This window comes from Biomphalaria glabrata, chromosome 5 (assembly GCF_947242115.1).
Source record: "Biomphalaria glabrata chromosome 5, xgBioGlab47.1, whole genome shotgun sequence".
NCBI lineage: Eukaryota > Metazoa > Mollusca > Gastropoda > Planorbidae > Biomphalaria > Biomphalaria glabrata.
Genome location: NC_074715.1, coordinates 3005375 through 3022563, shown reverse-complemented (window position 1 = coordinate 3022563; position 17189 = coordinate 3005375). Strand labels below are relative to the sequence as shown.

General features: G+C 40.2%; 1 protein-coding gene across 1 annotated transcript in view; it reads left to right on the top strand.

Annotated features, from left to right (window-relative positions):
* LOC106073196 (uncharacterized) overlaps positions 1-16679 on the top strand; it is a 47562-nt gene extending 30883 nt beyond the window's left edge. The window contains exon 7 of the mRNA XM_056028259.1: positions 12497-16679. Coding sequence (XP_055884234.1) covers positions 12497-13413 — 917 coding nt within the window. The 3' untranslated portion in view covers positions 13414-16679. The remainder of the gene's footprint in view (positions 1-12496) is intronic.
* The last annotated feature ends 510 nt before the right edge of the window (positions 16680-17189 follow it).

Below are 17189 nucleotides of genomic sequence, written 5' to 3'. Positions count from 1 at the left end.
ATATAGAATACTACAGGTACGCATTTCAATAAATGAATTCATCTACATGCTGGCTTCTAAAAATAAGAATAGTCCAACATGAACAAAAACCGCGGTAGTGATATTCTATATAAACTACTAATTAAAATTACAATCTACAATATGAATAAGTAAAATGTGATTACCTGCAGCCATACGTGAACACATGGTGTAGAACCAAGCACAAAAGGGAGTGGAGACGACTTAGGTCCAGTAACATACGGACATTACAGCGATAAGAGATGCCGGTCGAATGGACAGTGCCCACGTTGGTCTGCCTTGTCATGCGCGGACACAAGGTGCCATCTAGGGTGAAGGGTCACGTGGATATCGAGGTGGCCGGTGTTTTCTAAAAAGATATCCACTCCACTACATATGTGGACGGGATTGTCTCTTCGAAATAGGGCTCGACAGTCACGTGAAAAATTGCTCCACAAGATGAACCATAGTCGTTCTATGACAGAATGAGGTCAACATAACAGAGTTGAGTCTAGGACTCTTGGAATTCTATACCTACGAAGGTTTGTCTCCATCTGCGCATGGCTGGAAACGGCCGTTAGAGGGATGAAAGAAAGCCCCCCCCCCAAAAAAAAAAAAAAAAAAAGCAACATGACACTATTCACACACCGTTCATCGAAGGACCGTTTTTTTATAAAAGATCATATTACCATGGTATATAATCAACCTTTTCTCCCTCACTAAGTCAAATAAATTCATTAGTAATAAATGCATATGAAATAGAGAGAGGAGCCGCATGTGATTAATTGTTTATATTTCACCCTTCCCCTTTTTCACCAGAAAAAAAAATAATGAGTCTGGAATCACGAAATGTGTTCTTTGTAACATTTTTCTTCATTTCTGGATCTGAGAATTTGTGTATTGTATAAACAGCTTTGTGAACCTGTAGATCACATTCACAATGGGTGCATGTTAAACTGCTTAAAATACACAAAAATAAGGGTATAGGTTAACTTCATTTTCATCTTTTCTCCCAACACATATTTTTTAGTTTTGCAAGACTAAATGAAGTTCAGTAACAAAAGGAACTATCACTTAAGTTACTTAATTAGGAACTTCTTTTTTTTTTTTAATATTACTTTTTCTGGGGCGACACTTCCCTTAATTTAAATTACATTTTGTCAAAATGTAGGACGCACAAAAGGGAGTGGAGACGACTTAGGTCCAGTAACATACGGACATTACAGCGATAAGAGATGCCGGTCGAATGGACAGTACCCACGTTGGTCTGCCTTGTCATGCGCGGACACAAGGTGCCATCTAGGGTGAAGGGTCACGTGGATATCGAGGTGGCCGGTGTTTTCTAAAAAGATATCCACTCCACTACAGAGCCCCTAGCTTGAAACGACCCGTCCCGGGGCGTTCAGCCTAGTAGGTTTCTGAAAACCGAAACAACTGTTTCTTGTCAGTGTCTTCTGGGACGACAAACATCTTTCCGGTTTGTAACGTGCTGGTTCCATCGGTCATACAGAGTGGTCTGTCTTTCTCTAAACATAATGACTGGGAAGCTGTAGAAAGTGTGATAGGGAGCAGTGAGCGAAATCGTCTTTGTGGCTGGTTAAAATGCTTGTAGTTTCTTCTTTGTCTATCTGGCCTCCGGACTCTGTTATGCTTGTTCTTGTTTGGCTGCCCAGAGTTAAAGTTTCTATTTCTCGATGTTTGAATTGAGTGACTTGCATCTGTATTGTACATTGCATCAGCTTGTTGCTCATTGGTTCGTTGTTCTACTTGGTGGGTTGGCTGTGAAACAATGGGTTCACTGTTGCTCACAGATTGAACCTCCGCTGTGAGTTGTGGTGATTGCTGACAGTGACGCCTTACATGTCCAGCTTCCCAGCACTGGGTGCAGACTGGTGATCCATCATCAGTGTATGGGAAGAATCCTCTCTTCGTCCTTAACCACACAAGACCCGGCGGTGCTGTTGGTCGAATTCTGTTTTGGTTGCCATGTTTCGTGTGTCTTTGTGTTGGTCTGCGTTGACTATGTGGTTGACTAGAAAGTGGGTTAGTTGAGCTTGGCAGACTGTTATAACCAGACTCCTGGTGTTGTTGACTAGAGAGTGAGTTAGCGTTAGTTGAACTTAGCAGAATGTTATAGCCTGACCCCTTTATCTCTTCAAGTTGCTTCTCTAACTTGGCCAATTTTGCTAAGAGAACCTCAGACCACTGCTCTTGGGCTCGAGCTGCATCTTTGTTCTGGTTCTCCAACTTGAATGCATAGTTTCGTAGACTTTGAAAACTTATCTGGGGATGTTGCGCTATAAACCTAAACAGCTCTCTGCGAAGTTCTGGATCTCTGACTCCATAGGCATATTGGTTCCTCAATCTTTCCTCCTTGAAGCAATCTATTCCTTCTCTTTTTTCTTGTCTTATGGCCGTTGTGAACTCCTTAAATAGTCGGTGAGAGAATTCGAGCAGTGACTCACTTCTTCTTTGCTGCGACATCAGAAATGTTATCTCTGCCTCTCGCACCGGTATAATTACTTCAAACGCAGAGGTAAGTGCATCGAGCAGAGCTTCTGGATCACTTCTGATATGAGGTGGCTGAAGATCTACCTCTACTCTAGCTGGACCACTTATATTCGCAATGATGGTTGCTGTCTTCTCTTGAGGCGAGAGGTAAGGTCGAAGTTCCCATAGATCTCTTATTTCTCTGACGAAATCTTCAATTGAAACTTCATCATTTCTGCCTTCCCCACTGAAATGTCTAATTTTTCTAGCAGGTTCTATGATGTAATGAGGGCGCTGACAGGCCAGTTTCAATGCCTCAAGTTCAGCTTGTAGTCGAGTCAACATCCCCCTAGTGACACATTCCATTCCCTCCGGCTCTCCTCCACTGCACATGGGACCCACGTCTCTCCCCTTCACTGAACTGAACTTCGCGCTTTACTTTCCTTACAAAAAACTACAACAATTAAATAGAACAAATCTATACACTCACAAATACAATGTTTCTTAAAAGCTAGTATCTAAACACTTGTTGTAAAAATACATTTAAAAGATCGACAGTTAACATTCTATATAGAATACTACAGGTACGCATTTCAATAAATGAATTCATCTACATGCTGGCTTCTAAAAATAAGAATAGTCCAACATGAACAAAAACCGCGGTAGTGATATTCTATATAAACTACTAATTAAAATTACAATCTACAATATGAATAAGTAAAATGTGATTACCTGCAGCCATACGTGAACACATGGTGTAGAACCAAGCACAAAAGGGAGTGGAGACGACTTAGGTCCAGTAACATACGGACATTACAGCGATAAGAGATGCCGGTCGAATGGACAGTGCCCACGTTGGTCTGCCTTGTCATGCGCGGACACAAGGTGCCATCTAGGGTGAAGGGTCACGTGGATATCGAGGTGGCCGGTGTTTTCTAAAAAGATATCCACTCCACTACAGAGCCCCTAGCTTGAAACGACCCGTCCCGGGGCGTTCAGCCTAGTAGGTTTCTGAAAACCGAAACAACTGTTTCTTGTCAGTGTCTTCTGGGACGACAAACATCTTTCCAGTTTGTAACGTGCTGGTTCCATCGGTCATACAGAGTGGTCTGTCTTTCTCTAAACATAATGACTGCGAAGCTGTAGAAAGTGTGATAGGGAGCAGTGAGCGAAATCGTCTTTGTGGCTGGTTAAAATGCTTGTAGTTTCTTCTTTGTCTATCTGGCCTCCGGACTCTGTTATGCTTGTTCTTGTTTGGCTGCCCAGAGTTAAAGTTTCTATTTCTCGATGTTTGAATTGAGTGACTTGCATCTGTATTGTACATTGCATCAGCTTGTTGCTCATTGGTTCGTTGTTCTACTTGGTGGGTTGGCTGTGAAACAATGGGTTCACTGTTGCTCACAGATTGAACCTCCGCTGTGAGTTGTGGTGATTGCTGACAGTGACGCCTTACATGTCCAGCTTCCCAGCACTGGGTGCAGACTGGTGATCCATCATCAGTGTATGGGAAGAATCCTCTCTTCGTCCTTAACCACACAAGACCCGGCGGTGCTGTTGGTCGAATTCTGTTTTGGTTGCCATGTTTCGTGTGTCTTTGTGTTGGTCTGCGTTGACTATGTGGTTGACTAGAAAGTGGGTTAGTTGAGCTTGGCAGACTGTTATAACCAGACCCCTGGTGTTGTTGACTAGAGAGTGAGTTAGCGTTAGTTGAACTTAGCAGAATGTTATAGCCTGACCCCTTTATCTCTTCAAGTTGCTTCTCTAACTTGGCCAATTTTGCTAAGAGAACCTCAGACCACTGCTCTTGGGCTCGAGCTGCATCTTTGTTCTGGTTCTCCAACTTGAATGCATAGTTTCGTAGACTTTGAAAACTTATCTGGGGATGTTGCGCTATGAACCTAAACAGCTCTCTGCGAAGTTCTGGATCTCTGACTCCATAGGCATATTGGTTCCTCAATCTTTCCTCCTTGAAGCAATCTATTCCTTCTCTTTTTTCTTGTCTTATGGCCGTTGTGAACTCCTTAAATAGTCGGTGAGAGAATTCGAGCAGTGACTCACTTCTTCTTTGCTGCGACATCAGAAATGTTATCTCTGCCTCTCGCACCGGTATAATTACTTCAAACGCAGAGGTAAGTGCATCGATCAGAGCTTCTGGATCACTTCTGATATGAGGTGGCTGAAGATCTACCTCTACTCTAGCTGGACCACTTATATTCGCAATGATGGTTGCTGTCTTCTCTTGAGGCGAGAGGTAAGGTCGAAGTTCCCATAGATCTCTTATTTCTCTGACGAAATCTTCAATTGAAACTTCATCATTTCTGCCTTCCCCACTGAAATGTCTAATTTTTCTAGCAGGTTCTATGATGTAATGAGGGCGCTGACAGGCCAGTTTCAATGCCTCAAGTTCAGCTTGTAGTCGAGTTAACATCCCCCTAGTGACACGTTCCATTCCCTCCGGCTCTCCTCCACTGCACATGGGACCCACGTCTCTCCCCTTCACTGAACTGAACTTCGCGCTTTACTTTCCTTACAAAAAACTACAACAATTAAATAGAACAAATCTATACACTCACAAATACAATGTTTCTTAAAAGCTAGTATCTAAACACTTGTTGTAAAAATACATTTACAAGATCGACAGTTAACATTCTATATAGAATACTACAGGTACGCATTTCAATAAATGAATTCATCTACATGCTGGCTTCTAAAAATAAGAATAGTCCAACATGAACAAAAACCGCGGTAGTGATATTCTATATAAACTACTAATTAAAATTACAATCTACAATATGAATAAGTAAAATGTGATTACCTGCAGCCATACGTGAACACATGGTGTAGAACCAAGCACAAAAGGGAGTGGAGACGACTTAGGTCCAGTAACATACGGACATTACAGCGATAAGAGATGCCGGTCGAATGGACAGTGCCCACGTTGGTCTGCCTTGTCATGCGCGGACACAAGGTGCCATCTAGGGTGAAGGGTCACGTGGATATCGAGGTGGCCGGTGTTTTCTAAAAAGATATCCACTCCACTACAGAGCCCCTAGCTTGAAACGACCCGTCCCGGGGCGTTCAGCCTAGTAGGTTTCTGAAAACCGAAACAACTGTTTCTTGTCAGTGTCTTCTGGGACGACAAACATCTTTCCAGTTTGTAACGTGCTGGTTCCATCGGTCATACAGAGTGGTCTGTCTTTCTCTAAACATAATGACTGCGAAGCTGTAGAAAGTGTGATAGGGAGCAGTGAGCGAAATCGTCTTTGTGGCTGGTTAAAATGCTTGTAGTTTCTTCTTTGTCTATCTGGCCTCCGGACTCTGTTATGCTTGTTCTTGTTTGGCTGCCCAGAGTTAAAGTTTCTATTTCTCGATGTTTGAATTGAGTGACTTGCATCTGTATTGTACATTGCATCAGCTTGTTGCTCATTGGTTCGTTGTTCTACTTGGTGGGTTGGCTGTGAAACAATGGGTTCACTGTTGCTCACAGATTGAACCTCCGCTGTGAGTTGTGGTGATTGCTGACAGTGACGCCTTACATGTCCAGCTTCCCAGCACTGGGTGCAGACTGGTGATCCATCATCAGTGTATGGGAAGAATCCTCTCTTCGTCCTTAACCACACAAGACCCGGCGGTGCTGTTGGTCGAATTCTGTTTTGGTTGCCATGTTTCGTGTGTCTTTGTGTTGGTCTGCGTTGACTATGTGGTTGACTAGAAAGTGGGTTAGTTGAGCTTGGCAGACTGTTATAACCAGACCCCTGGTGTTGTTGACTAGAGAGTGAGTTAGCGTTAGTTGAACTTAGCAGAATGTTATAGCCTGACCCCTTTATCTCTTCAAGTTGCTTCTCTAACTTGGCCAATTTTGCTAAGAGAACCTCAGACCACTGCTCTTGGGCTCGAGCTGCATCTTTGTTCTGGTTCTCCAACTTGAATGCATAGTTTCGTAGACTTTGAAAACTTATCTGGGGATGTTGCGCTATGAACCTAAACAGCTCTCTGCGAAGTTCTGGATCTCTGACTCCATAGGCATATTGGTTCCTCAATCTTTCCTCCTTGAAGCAATCTATTCCTTCTCTTTTTTCTTGTCTTATGGCCGTTGTGAACTCCTTAAATAGTCGGTGAGAGAATTCGAGCAGTGACTCACTTCTTCTTTGCTGCGACATCAGAAATGTTATCTCTGCCTCTCGCACCGGTATAATTACTTCAAACGCAGAGGTAAGTGCATCGAGCAGAGCTTCTGGATCACTTCTGATATGAGGTGGCTGAAGATCTACCTCTACTCTAGCTGGACCACTTATATTCGCAATGATGGTTGCTGTCTTCTCTTGAGGCGAGAGGTAAGGTCGAAGTTCCCATAGATCTCTTATTTCTCTGACGAAATCTTCAATTGAAACTTCATCATTTCTGCCTTCCCCACTGAAATGTCTAATTTTTCTAGCAGGTTCTATGATGTAATGAGGGCGCTGACAGGCCAGTTTCAATGCCTCAAGTTCAGCTTGTAGTCGAGTTAACATCCCCCTAGTGACACGTTCCATTCCCTCCGGCTCTCCTCCACTGCACATGGGACCCACGTCTCTCCCCTTCACTGAACTGAACTTCGCGCTTTACTTTCCTTACAAAAAACTACAACAATTAAATAGAACAAATCTATACACTCACAAATACAATGTTTCTTAAAAGCTAGTATCTAAACACTTGTTGTAAAAATACATTTACAAGATCGACAGTTAACATTCTATATAGAATACTACAGGTACGCATTTCAATAAATGAATTCATCTACATGCTGGCTTCTAAAAATAAGAATAGTCCAACATGAACAAAAACCGCGGTAGTGATATTCTATATAAACTACTAATTAAAATTACAATCTACAATATGAATAAGTAAAATGTGATTACCTGCAGCCATACGTGAACACATGGTGTAGAACCAAGCACAAAAGGGAGTGGAGACGACTTAGGTCCAGTAACATACGGACATTACAGCGATAAGAGATGCCGGTCGAATGGACAGTGCCCACGTTGGTCTGCCTTGTCATGCGCGGACACAAGGTGCCATCTAGGGTGAAGGGTCACGTGGATATCGAGGTGGCCGGTGTTTTCTAAAAAGATATCCACTCCACTACAGAGCCCCTAGCTTGAAACGACCCGTCCCGGGGCGTTCAGCCTAGTAGGTTTCTGAAAACCGAAACAACTGTTTCTTGTCAGTGTCTTCTGGGACGACAAACATCTTTCCAGTTTGTAACGTGCTGGTTCCATCGGTCATACAGAGTGGTCTGTCTTTCTCTAAACATAATGACTGCGAAGCTGTAGAAAGTGTGATAGGGAGCAGTGAGCGAAATCGTCTTTGTGGCTGGTTAAAATGCTTGTAGTTTCTTCTTTGTCTATCTGGCCTCCGGACTCTGTTATGCTTGTTCTTGTTTGGCTGCCCAGAGTTAAAGTTTCTATTTCTCGATGTTTGAATTGAGTGACTTGCATCTGTATTGTACATTGCATCAGCTTGTTGCTCATTGGTTCGTTGTTCTACTTGGTGGGTTGGCTGTGAAACAATGGGTTCACTGTTGCTCACAGATTGAACCTCCGCTGTGAGTTGTGGTGATTGCTGACAGTGACGCCTTACATGTCCAGCTTCCCAGCACTGGGTGCAGACTGGTGATCCATCATCAGTGTATGGGAAGAATCCTCTCTTCGTCCTTAACCACACAAGACCCGGCGGTGCTGTTGGTCGAATTCTGTTTTGGTTGCCATGTTTCGTGTGTCTTTGTGTTGGTCTGCGTTGACTATGTGGTTGACTAGAAAGTGGGTTAGTTGAGCTTGGCAGACTGTTATAACCAGACCCCTGGTGTTGTTGACTAGAGAGTGAGTTAGCGTTAGTTGAACTTAGCAGAATGTTATAGCCTGACCCCTTTATCTCTTCAAGTTGCTTCTCTAACTTGGCCAATTTTGCTAAGAGAACCTCAGACCACTGCTCTTGGGCTCGAGCTGCATCTTTGTTCTGGTTCTCCAACTTGAATGCATAGTTTCGTAGACTTTGAAAACTTATCTGGGGATGTTGCGCTATGAACCTAAACAGCTCTCTGCGAAGTTCTGGATCTCTGACTCCATAGGCATATTGGTTCCTCAATCTTTCCTCCTTGAAGCAATCTATTCCTTCTCTTTTTTCTTGTCTTATGGCCGTTGTGAACTCCTTAAATAGTCGGTGAGAGAATTCGAGCAGTGACTCACTTCTTCTTTGCTGCGACATCAGAAATGTTATCTCTGCCTCTCGCACCGGTATAATTACTTCAAACGCAGAGGTAAGTGCATCGAGCAGAGCTTCTGGATCACTTCTGATATGAGGTGGCTGAAGATCTACCTCTACTCTAGCTGGACCACTTATATTCGCAATGATGGTTGCTGTCTTCTCTTGAGGCGAGAGGTAAGGTCGAAGTTCCCATAGATCTCTTATTTCTCTGACGAAATCTTCAATTGAAACTTCATCATTTCTGCCTTCCCCACTGAAATGTCTAATTTTTCTAGCAGGTTCTATGATGTAATGAGGGCGCTGACAGGCCAGTTTCAATGCCTCAAGTTCAGCTTGTAGTCGAGTTAACATCCCCCTAGTGACACGTTCCATTCCCTCCGGCTCTCCTCCACTGCACATGGGACCCACGTCTCTCCCCTTCACTGAACTGAACTTCGCGCTTTACTTTCCTTACAAAAAACTACAACAATTAAATAGAACAAATCTATACACTCACAAATACAATGTTTCTTAAAAGCTAGTATCTAAACACTTGTTGTAAAAATACATTTACAAGATAGACAGTTAACATTCTATATAGAATACTACAGGTACGCATTTCAATAAATGAATTCATCTACATGCTGGCTTCTAAAAATAAGAATAGTCCAACATGAACAAAAACCACGGTAGTGATATTCTATATAAACTACTAATTAAAATTACAATCTACAATATGAATAAGTAAAATGTGATTACCTGCAGCCATACGTGAACACATGGTGTAGAACCAAGCACAAAAGGGAGTGGAGACGACTTAGGTCCAGTAACATACGGACATTACAGCGATAAGAGATGCCGGTCGAATGGACAGTGCCCACGTTGGTCTGCCTTGTCATGCGCGGACACAAGGTGCCATCTAGGGTGAAGGGTCACGTGGATATCGAGGTGGCCGGTGTTTTCTAAAAAGATATCCACTCCACTACATATGTGGACGGGATTGTCTCTTCGAAATAGGGCTCGACAGTCACGTGAAAAATTGCTCCACAAGATGAACCATAGTCGTTCTATGACAGAATGAGGTCAACATAACAGAGTTGAGTCTAGGACTCTTGGAATTCTATACCTACGAAGGTTTGTCTCCATCTGCGCATGGCTGGAAACGGCCGTTAGAGGGATGAAAGAAAGCCCCCCCCCCAAAAAAAAAAAAAAAAAAAAAAAAAAAAGCAACATGACACTATTCACACACCGTTCATCGAAGGACCGTTTTTTTATAAAAGATCATATTACCATGGTATATAATCAACCTTTTCTCCCTCACTAAATCAAATAAATTCATTAGTAATAAATGCATATGAAATAGAGAGAGGAGCCGCATGTGATTAATTGTTTATATTTCACCCTTCCCCTTTTTCACCAGAAAAAAAAATAATGAGTCTGGAATCACGAAATGTGTTCTTTGTAACATTTTTCTTCATTTCTGGATCTGAGAATTTGTGTATTGTATAAACAGCTTTGTGAACCTGTAGATCACATTCACAATGGGTGCATGTTAAACTGCTTAAAATACACAAAAATAAGGGTATAGGTTAACTTCATTTTCATCTTTTCTCCCAACACATATTTTTTAGTTTTGCAAGACTAAATGAAGTTCAGTAACAAAAGGAACTATCACTTAAGTTACTTAATTAGGAACTTCTTTTTTTTTTTTAATATTACTTTTTCTGGGGCGACACTTCCCTTAATTTAAATTACATTTTGTCAAAATGTGGGACGCATTTCGATGGCGAGGGTTTAAGGTATCCTTTTTTTTTGTTTTCTAACAAATATTTTCAAAGTAACTATGGCCTATAAATATAAATATTTATTAAATAAAAAGTATTATTGAATTACAAATTAGACACTTTAATATGTATCCGCCTAATCAACTATACTCGTTTTACGAATGTTAAAATTGTAAAATGTCCACAAGCGTTTAGTAATCGTTCTGGGATTTCTTTCTGGTGACGTCTTCTGCTAAACAATACAAGCCTAGTACAAAAGATTGCTCTTAACGTGAAGATAATCTTAATATAAAATGCCACCTAAAGGCATACTTACGCTACGTGAGCCTCGAATGTCACTCACACTACAGTATTAAACCTTTCTCCCACTATATTTTATAAATTAATGTGACATGGCATGTTTAATAGAATGCAAGAAAACGATTTGCTTTGGGGCTCCACCCTGAACCACGTCTCAAAGGATTACAGCACTCCCATAGAACCCCTAGCTGTCAAAGATGATGGGCACCGACATCCGAACCCTGGACCCAAAACCAATATCGCTTTAGCACTAAGCTTCCATACCCCATCACTCCTATATTAATTGACGTAATTGCCGAGTGATTGTGAATTCTATATTGCGTCGACGTAACAAAGGTGCCCCACGGAAACACTTTAAAGACCAGCTAAGACGCCAATTTGCATTAGCTGACATAGAAGAGATCATCTGGTTGAATGTGGCCTCAGAACAAGACAGCTGGAGGTCACTCACAAAGACCGCGGGATACACATTTGAGACCAAAAGAAAATCCTCTGCCCAGGACTGATGTAAACGACGTAAAGAAGATCTCAACCGAGCACCGGCGGGCAATGGTTTTGCTTGCCCTGGATGTGGCAAAATATGTAGGTCACAACTGGGGCTGCGTTGCCACTGGAAACACTTCATTCTTCATTACGCTTTGACTCGAAGACAAGATTTATTATTATTTTATATATTGCAATTAGAGAGCCGAGTAGGTGGATTTTATTTGTGGTGCAAATGCTATTAGGACTTCCAATAATATGATGCGCAAGTCCTCATTTAGGAATATTGGTTCATGAAAACTCAAGTTTACAAAGTAGACGCGGTAAAGCATGTTGCCTAAGCAATTCGTTTTTTTTTCTTTCTAAATTCATGAATAAAATATTCATTCATAATCGATTGAAAGCTAAAATTGATTTTACGGTAAGTAACCTTTTTGAAAGAAATAAAAATCCAAAAAAAATTAAGAATTTGTTTTTCTCATTGATACACACATCTCGAAAATGTAAAAAAAAAATCGTTATTGAAATAAACTTTATTGGTGAGTTAAATTATGAATAAGTCTAGTGTAAATGCACATTTTGTTTTTCTATAGTTATAATGTTTTGTTTGGTGTTATGCACAATTGTAAGGCAAATTTTCTTACGGATAATAAAGATTATTATTATTATTATTATTTATTATTATTATTTATTATTATTATTATTATTATTATGTACAAACATACATAGATATATAAAGCGCTGGTTGTGAGTGTGTATGCGTCTCGTGTTTGAATATTGTTCGTATTTGCATCTATATTGTTTTTGTTACAGTAGTTACGATGAAGTGGTCAATTGTATTCAAACTGAATTTCCATTTCATTGGACAAAAATTATCTTATCTATCTTTTTTTTACTTATAAGAACTGCTACTTTAAGGCAATATTTTTTTTCCTTAGATTTTGTATGTGAATTAACAGGCTTGTCAGATATCAAATGTGTGGAAAACTGTCCCCATATAATAGGTAATAGGACTTTTAAAATTATCTACTTGTCCATATTTTATGTATAAATGTATCTCTCTCTCTATCGCTCTTTATGAATTTGTATATATGAGCGATCTTACTACTAATTTCATATTTAGTAATCTTTTATCTTTTTCTTTTTTATTTTCACTTGTTACTTATTATAATTAATACAGATTATATACAAGTTTAAAAAAAAAACAACTCTGTTTGTAGGTCAACATGAGCATCAGATCACAAAGAATGGAGAAACTGACCTACAGATGTGTAAGGCTTTATGTACAAAAAACCCAGGTCATGTCAACTTTATGGAACTTGACAAGTTCAGTCTTCAACATTTACCTGATGGTTACAAAGATATACAAATGGTAGAATACGTGAAAGCAGTGGCCGGCTTTGTAGTAAAAGTTAGTGTCACTAAGACCAGTCCATACAGACCAAAGTTTTGGCATGACACTCAGATTCCTTATCCTTTGTATGACGCCAGGGGGCAGTCATATTTGAGAACAGGAAGCGGGGTGATACGCGGGGTAGAGAAATGTTCAGATACAGTTCATCCATTCAAGAAATGCCCTTGCTACAAGTGCAAAATTTCGGACGAACCAAGTAAAATTTGGTGGAAAATATACATAAACACCGCAGCAAATTTAGTCTTTGACTATGCAGAGGCACGAGAAACATCGGTAACTTTGTTTTATGATTACGAAAACAGTCCAACGGTTACTTTAGAGAAAATATTTGACCACAGTATTGAATTTAAGGAAGACTCTTGTGGTTTAGTCTATGTCTCTTGCGACAGGGATAAGAGAGAACCACTAACTAGGCTGGAGGAAATGAGTAGCTATTTAGCATTAGTCATAAATAAGATAAATGTTTTTAGACAACCTGGCAATAATGACAATTTTATATTTACAGTGTCGCATCCTCACGGGTGTTGTAAAATGGTCAGTCTCGGTCATTGGAATGAGAAATATAAAATAGGTGAAAGACACTGTAAGTTTACTTACACAGCTAGCTCATGCCCTGGTTGTGTTGGGGCTAGAGTCATAATCATGGGATATCCGATATTTCAGGTTCATAGTGGATGTTTACGATCAGGTTTAAACTACACTAGCAAAAAAAGAGTCCCATAAACAGAAGGGAAAAATAGAGTCGCAAAGTGGTATACTTTACCATGCGTAATAACTAATGTTTTAAAAACATTTTTTACTGCAATAATTTATGTTGTAAAATCAATCTATCTATCTATATATAATTCTCTTGGTTGCTCAAGAGTTTTGACGAGAAGAAGAAGTAAATGAAAGATCGATCTCTTATTTCTGCGGATGGTCACCCCACGAAAAAAACAAGAGGGGGGGGGGGAGAACAAGTATTCAACGGTCACTACGGATGGCTGCCTGTCGTTTGGATTTATCAATCCTTGCCCCCTTCGTCCTTCAACTCTGAAAGAACATCCGAAACATGTAAAACATTTTACAATCAAACATTTAACAAACACTAAACAGCAGCGCCGGACTTAACCATTGTGACCAAGAAGTCATGGAAAGAGAAGAAGTAATCTGCTATGTATATTCACCCGTATATTCACCCGTCACCAAATAGCAAGGCCGGACTTAACGATTGTGGGGCCCTATGCGAAACGGATTTCGCGGGGCCAAGTTTGGGTAGGGAAGCGGATTATAAGTGAAATTTAACAGTTTGTATTAGAAAATAAATTTGTCTATGCATATTATTCCTTGTGTGTAGCAAAGTCATACAGTATATTATAATAATTCTGTTTCATACATACATGACGCTCAATAGCAAGAATTACCAAATGTTTGAATCTATCTTTGAGAATTATTGACTTCAAGTAATTCTTCATTAGTTTGAGGTGCAAGAAGCTTCTTTCTTCAGATTACACAATTACGGCTAATGCATAATGCCGTTTTTATTTATCGCGCGGATTGGCGTTTTCCATATTGACACGCCAAAATTACAATTTTTGTCTATATATTTCCTTATATTTTAAGGGCTTTTTCGTATATTTTGTAATTTCGGGAGATTTCCAGGAGCTCCTGGTAAATTGACAGGAGGGCGCGGAAAATCTGTTATAAGTTATAATATGGTTTAATTGAATAATTTATACACCTTGAATTAGCGCGGGTTCTATTAAAGAGCGGATCCTTTGACAGTGGGGGCCCACAGCGGTCGCATATGTTGCAGTGGCCTAAGACCGGCCATGGAAAATAGCGGCGTACGCTACTCCGCCTGTCGACTAGTTTTATTTAATTCAAACAGATTTATTTATCATTGGGAAAGAAAAAGAAAGGGGACTTTGGGGACAAAGCGGTAGTCGGCGTGGGTTTTTTACAGCATAGGGTAATATTCCCGCTTCTTGTTATTCTAATATTTTCTACTAAACTTCTATTTTAATCTAAAGTTAAAAGTCATTTGGATATCATAGTTTTGGTTGTTGGTTTCATTGATGTATATATATATATATATATATATCTTTGTGGATGATTCTGTATTTCTAATACATTTCTACGCTGTTTCAATTATCATTCTGGTGTTCTTTGATATGTGTATATGTGAGTTATATACACAAACAACAATACAAGTAGAGCTACATCGCGACAGGGCTAACGATCCATACACAGTTCCAGCGTCAACAGTCGGGCCTCCAGAACCGCACCAGACAACGACCAGTTGAAGCAGGCGCCAGCACACTGCTCGCGTCTTGTGACAGGGGTTAACGGTTAAACAAATTATATGACCAGTTGCAGGAAGTAATAATATAATAAATAAAACACTAGAAGCTGAGCCGGTGAGTAATGCTCGCCTAACAACATGGGCGTAGCCAGGGGGGGGTTCTTGGGGTTCAAACCCCCCCCGAAATGAAATCCCCCCTCTTGCGGGGGGGGGACGGAATTAAGTGACTGATTTTTGCTTTGATTTTGTTTAATTTAGGTGAGATTTTAATACTAAATCATCACTTACCACAGCACAGCCGAGGCAGTTTTTAGTTAAAAACCCTATACCAGAGGGTTTTGAGTTTAAATCCCCCTACCAGGGGGTTTTGAGATTTTAAAAAACCCTATCATGGGGTTTTGAGATACAAAACCCTCTACCAGGGGGCTTTGATTTTGTTTATTTTAGGTGAGATTTTAATACTAAATCATCACTTACCACAGCACAGCCGAGGCAGTTTTGAGTTTAAAACCCTCTACCAGGGGGTTTTGAGCTTAAATCTTCCTACCAGGGGGTTTTGAGATTTAAAAAACCCTGATATCAGGGGGTTTTGAGATACAAATCCCTCTACCAGGGGGCTTTGAGTTTAAAACCCCCTATAGGGGGTTTTGAATTTTAAACCCCCTACCAGAGGTTTTTGCAGTTAAATCCCTCTCTTCTATAAAACAAAACAAAAAAAATGCAAACAACAATCCCCAAATTCCAACAGCACAGTTGAGGAAGATTTTGATTTTAAAACCCCCTCCAAAATTTACGATAAACCCCATCTTCAATATAAAAAAAGCAAATTACACACTCAAAATTCTATGAGCGTAGCCAAAGGGGTTTTGAGTTTAAATCCCCCTTCTCCAGATGGCTTTTTCTTTAAAGTTTAAAACCCCTCCAGAGGGTTTTGAGTTTAAAATTCCGCTACAGAGCGTTTAGAGTTGAAAACCTCTCTCTTCAATATTATTTTAAAGCAAACTACAGTCACCAAATTCTATCATCGTAGCTAAATGGGGTTTTGAATTAAAAACAAAACAAAAAAACTCCAGAGATTTCTTAGTTTAAAACCCCTCAACAGATGATTTGACGAAAAAACTTTCCTTTTCGATATAAAATCTAAAGCGAAATACAGGCATGTAATTCCAAGAGCGTAGTCAAGAAATTGAAAATCATTAAATGTATCTCAACAAAGATGGCTAAGACAGATTTTAGGAGTCAGTCATAGAGATCGGGTCTAAATTAAAGAAATCATATGCCGAACTGGGAGTCGAATCCTTAGTAAGGTTGTGACAGAGCGTCGCATGAGGTTTTGCAGGACATGTTCTCACACAAAATGAATTACGCAAAATAAGAGTTGCGGAAACAGCTTGCCGGAAAATGCGCCGAACGGCGCGCGAGGGTCTAAGTCAGTAAGAATAGCACATTAGGTTTTTGAAATAAAACTTTTTAAAGCAATATAATGCACTGTAGATACCTCAGAATATGCATTTTGTTGGCTTTCAATACCAGAAATAGTGCTCGGCGGCGGGGCTTCGCCCCGCGATTAAGGAGCGCTGCGAACTCCCCAAGACCAAGGGCGGGGAGTCTACAATAAACAATAAACGTCTTCCGAAAGGGTCAGAATGTAATAAAGATTAATTATGTACACACACACACACACATATATATATATATATAATTTTTTTTCCGCGGGGGGGGGGGGGGGGGTTGAAGTCCCCCCCCCCCCCAAAAACCCTCCCCGAAAAAAAATCCTGGCTACGCCCATGCCTAACAATATGTGTATAACACAGCCTACAAGTACTGATTAAATACATGTTTCGTACCTCATGACGTCTTGAAGGATAACTCTATTATAAGATTATTTCTCAGTGACAATTTCTTAATACACAAAGTTATATAAATAATAGTAATAAATGTCATTGTATTGTATTCGGATAAGGCGGGATTTCGGACAGAGGGATTGGTGAAGAGCCGATGCCTCATCCTGGCATGGATAAAATCCTTTCCTTGGTCAAGAGGTCCATAAAAGGGAACCGGACGTTCTCGGACCTTAAGGACATTTGAGACAGGTGTGAATGTACACTTTGGTTTCTTATAGTTATAATGTTTTTTTTTGTTTGGTGTAATGCACAAATTGTAAGACAAATTTCCTTACGGATAATAAAGATTATTATTATTATTATTATTATTA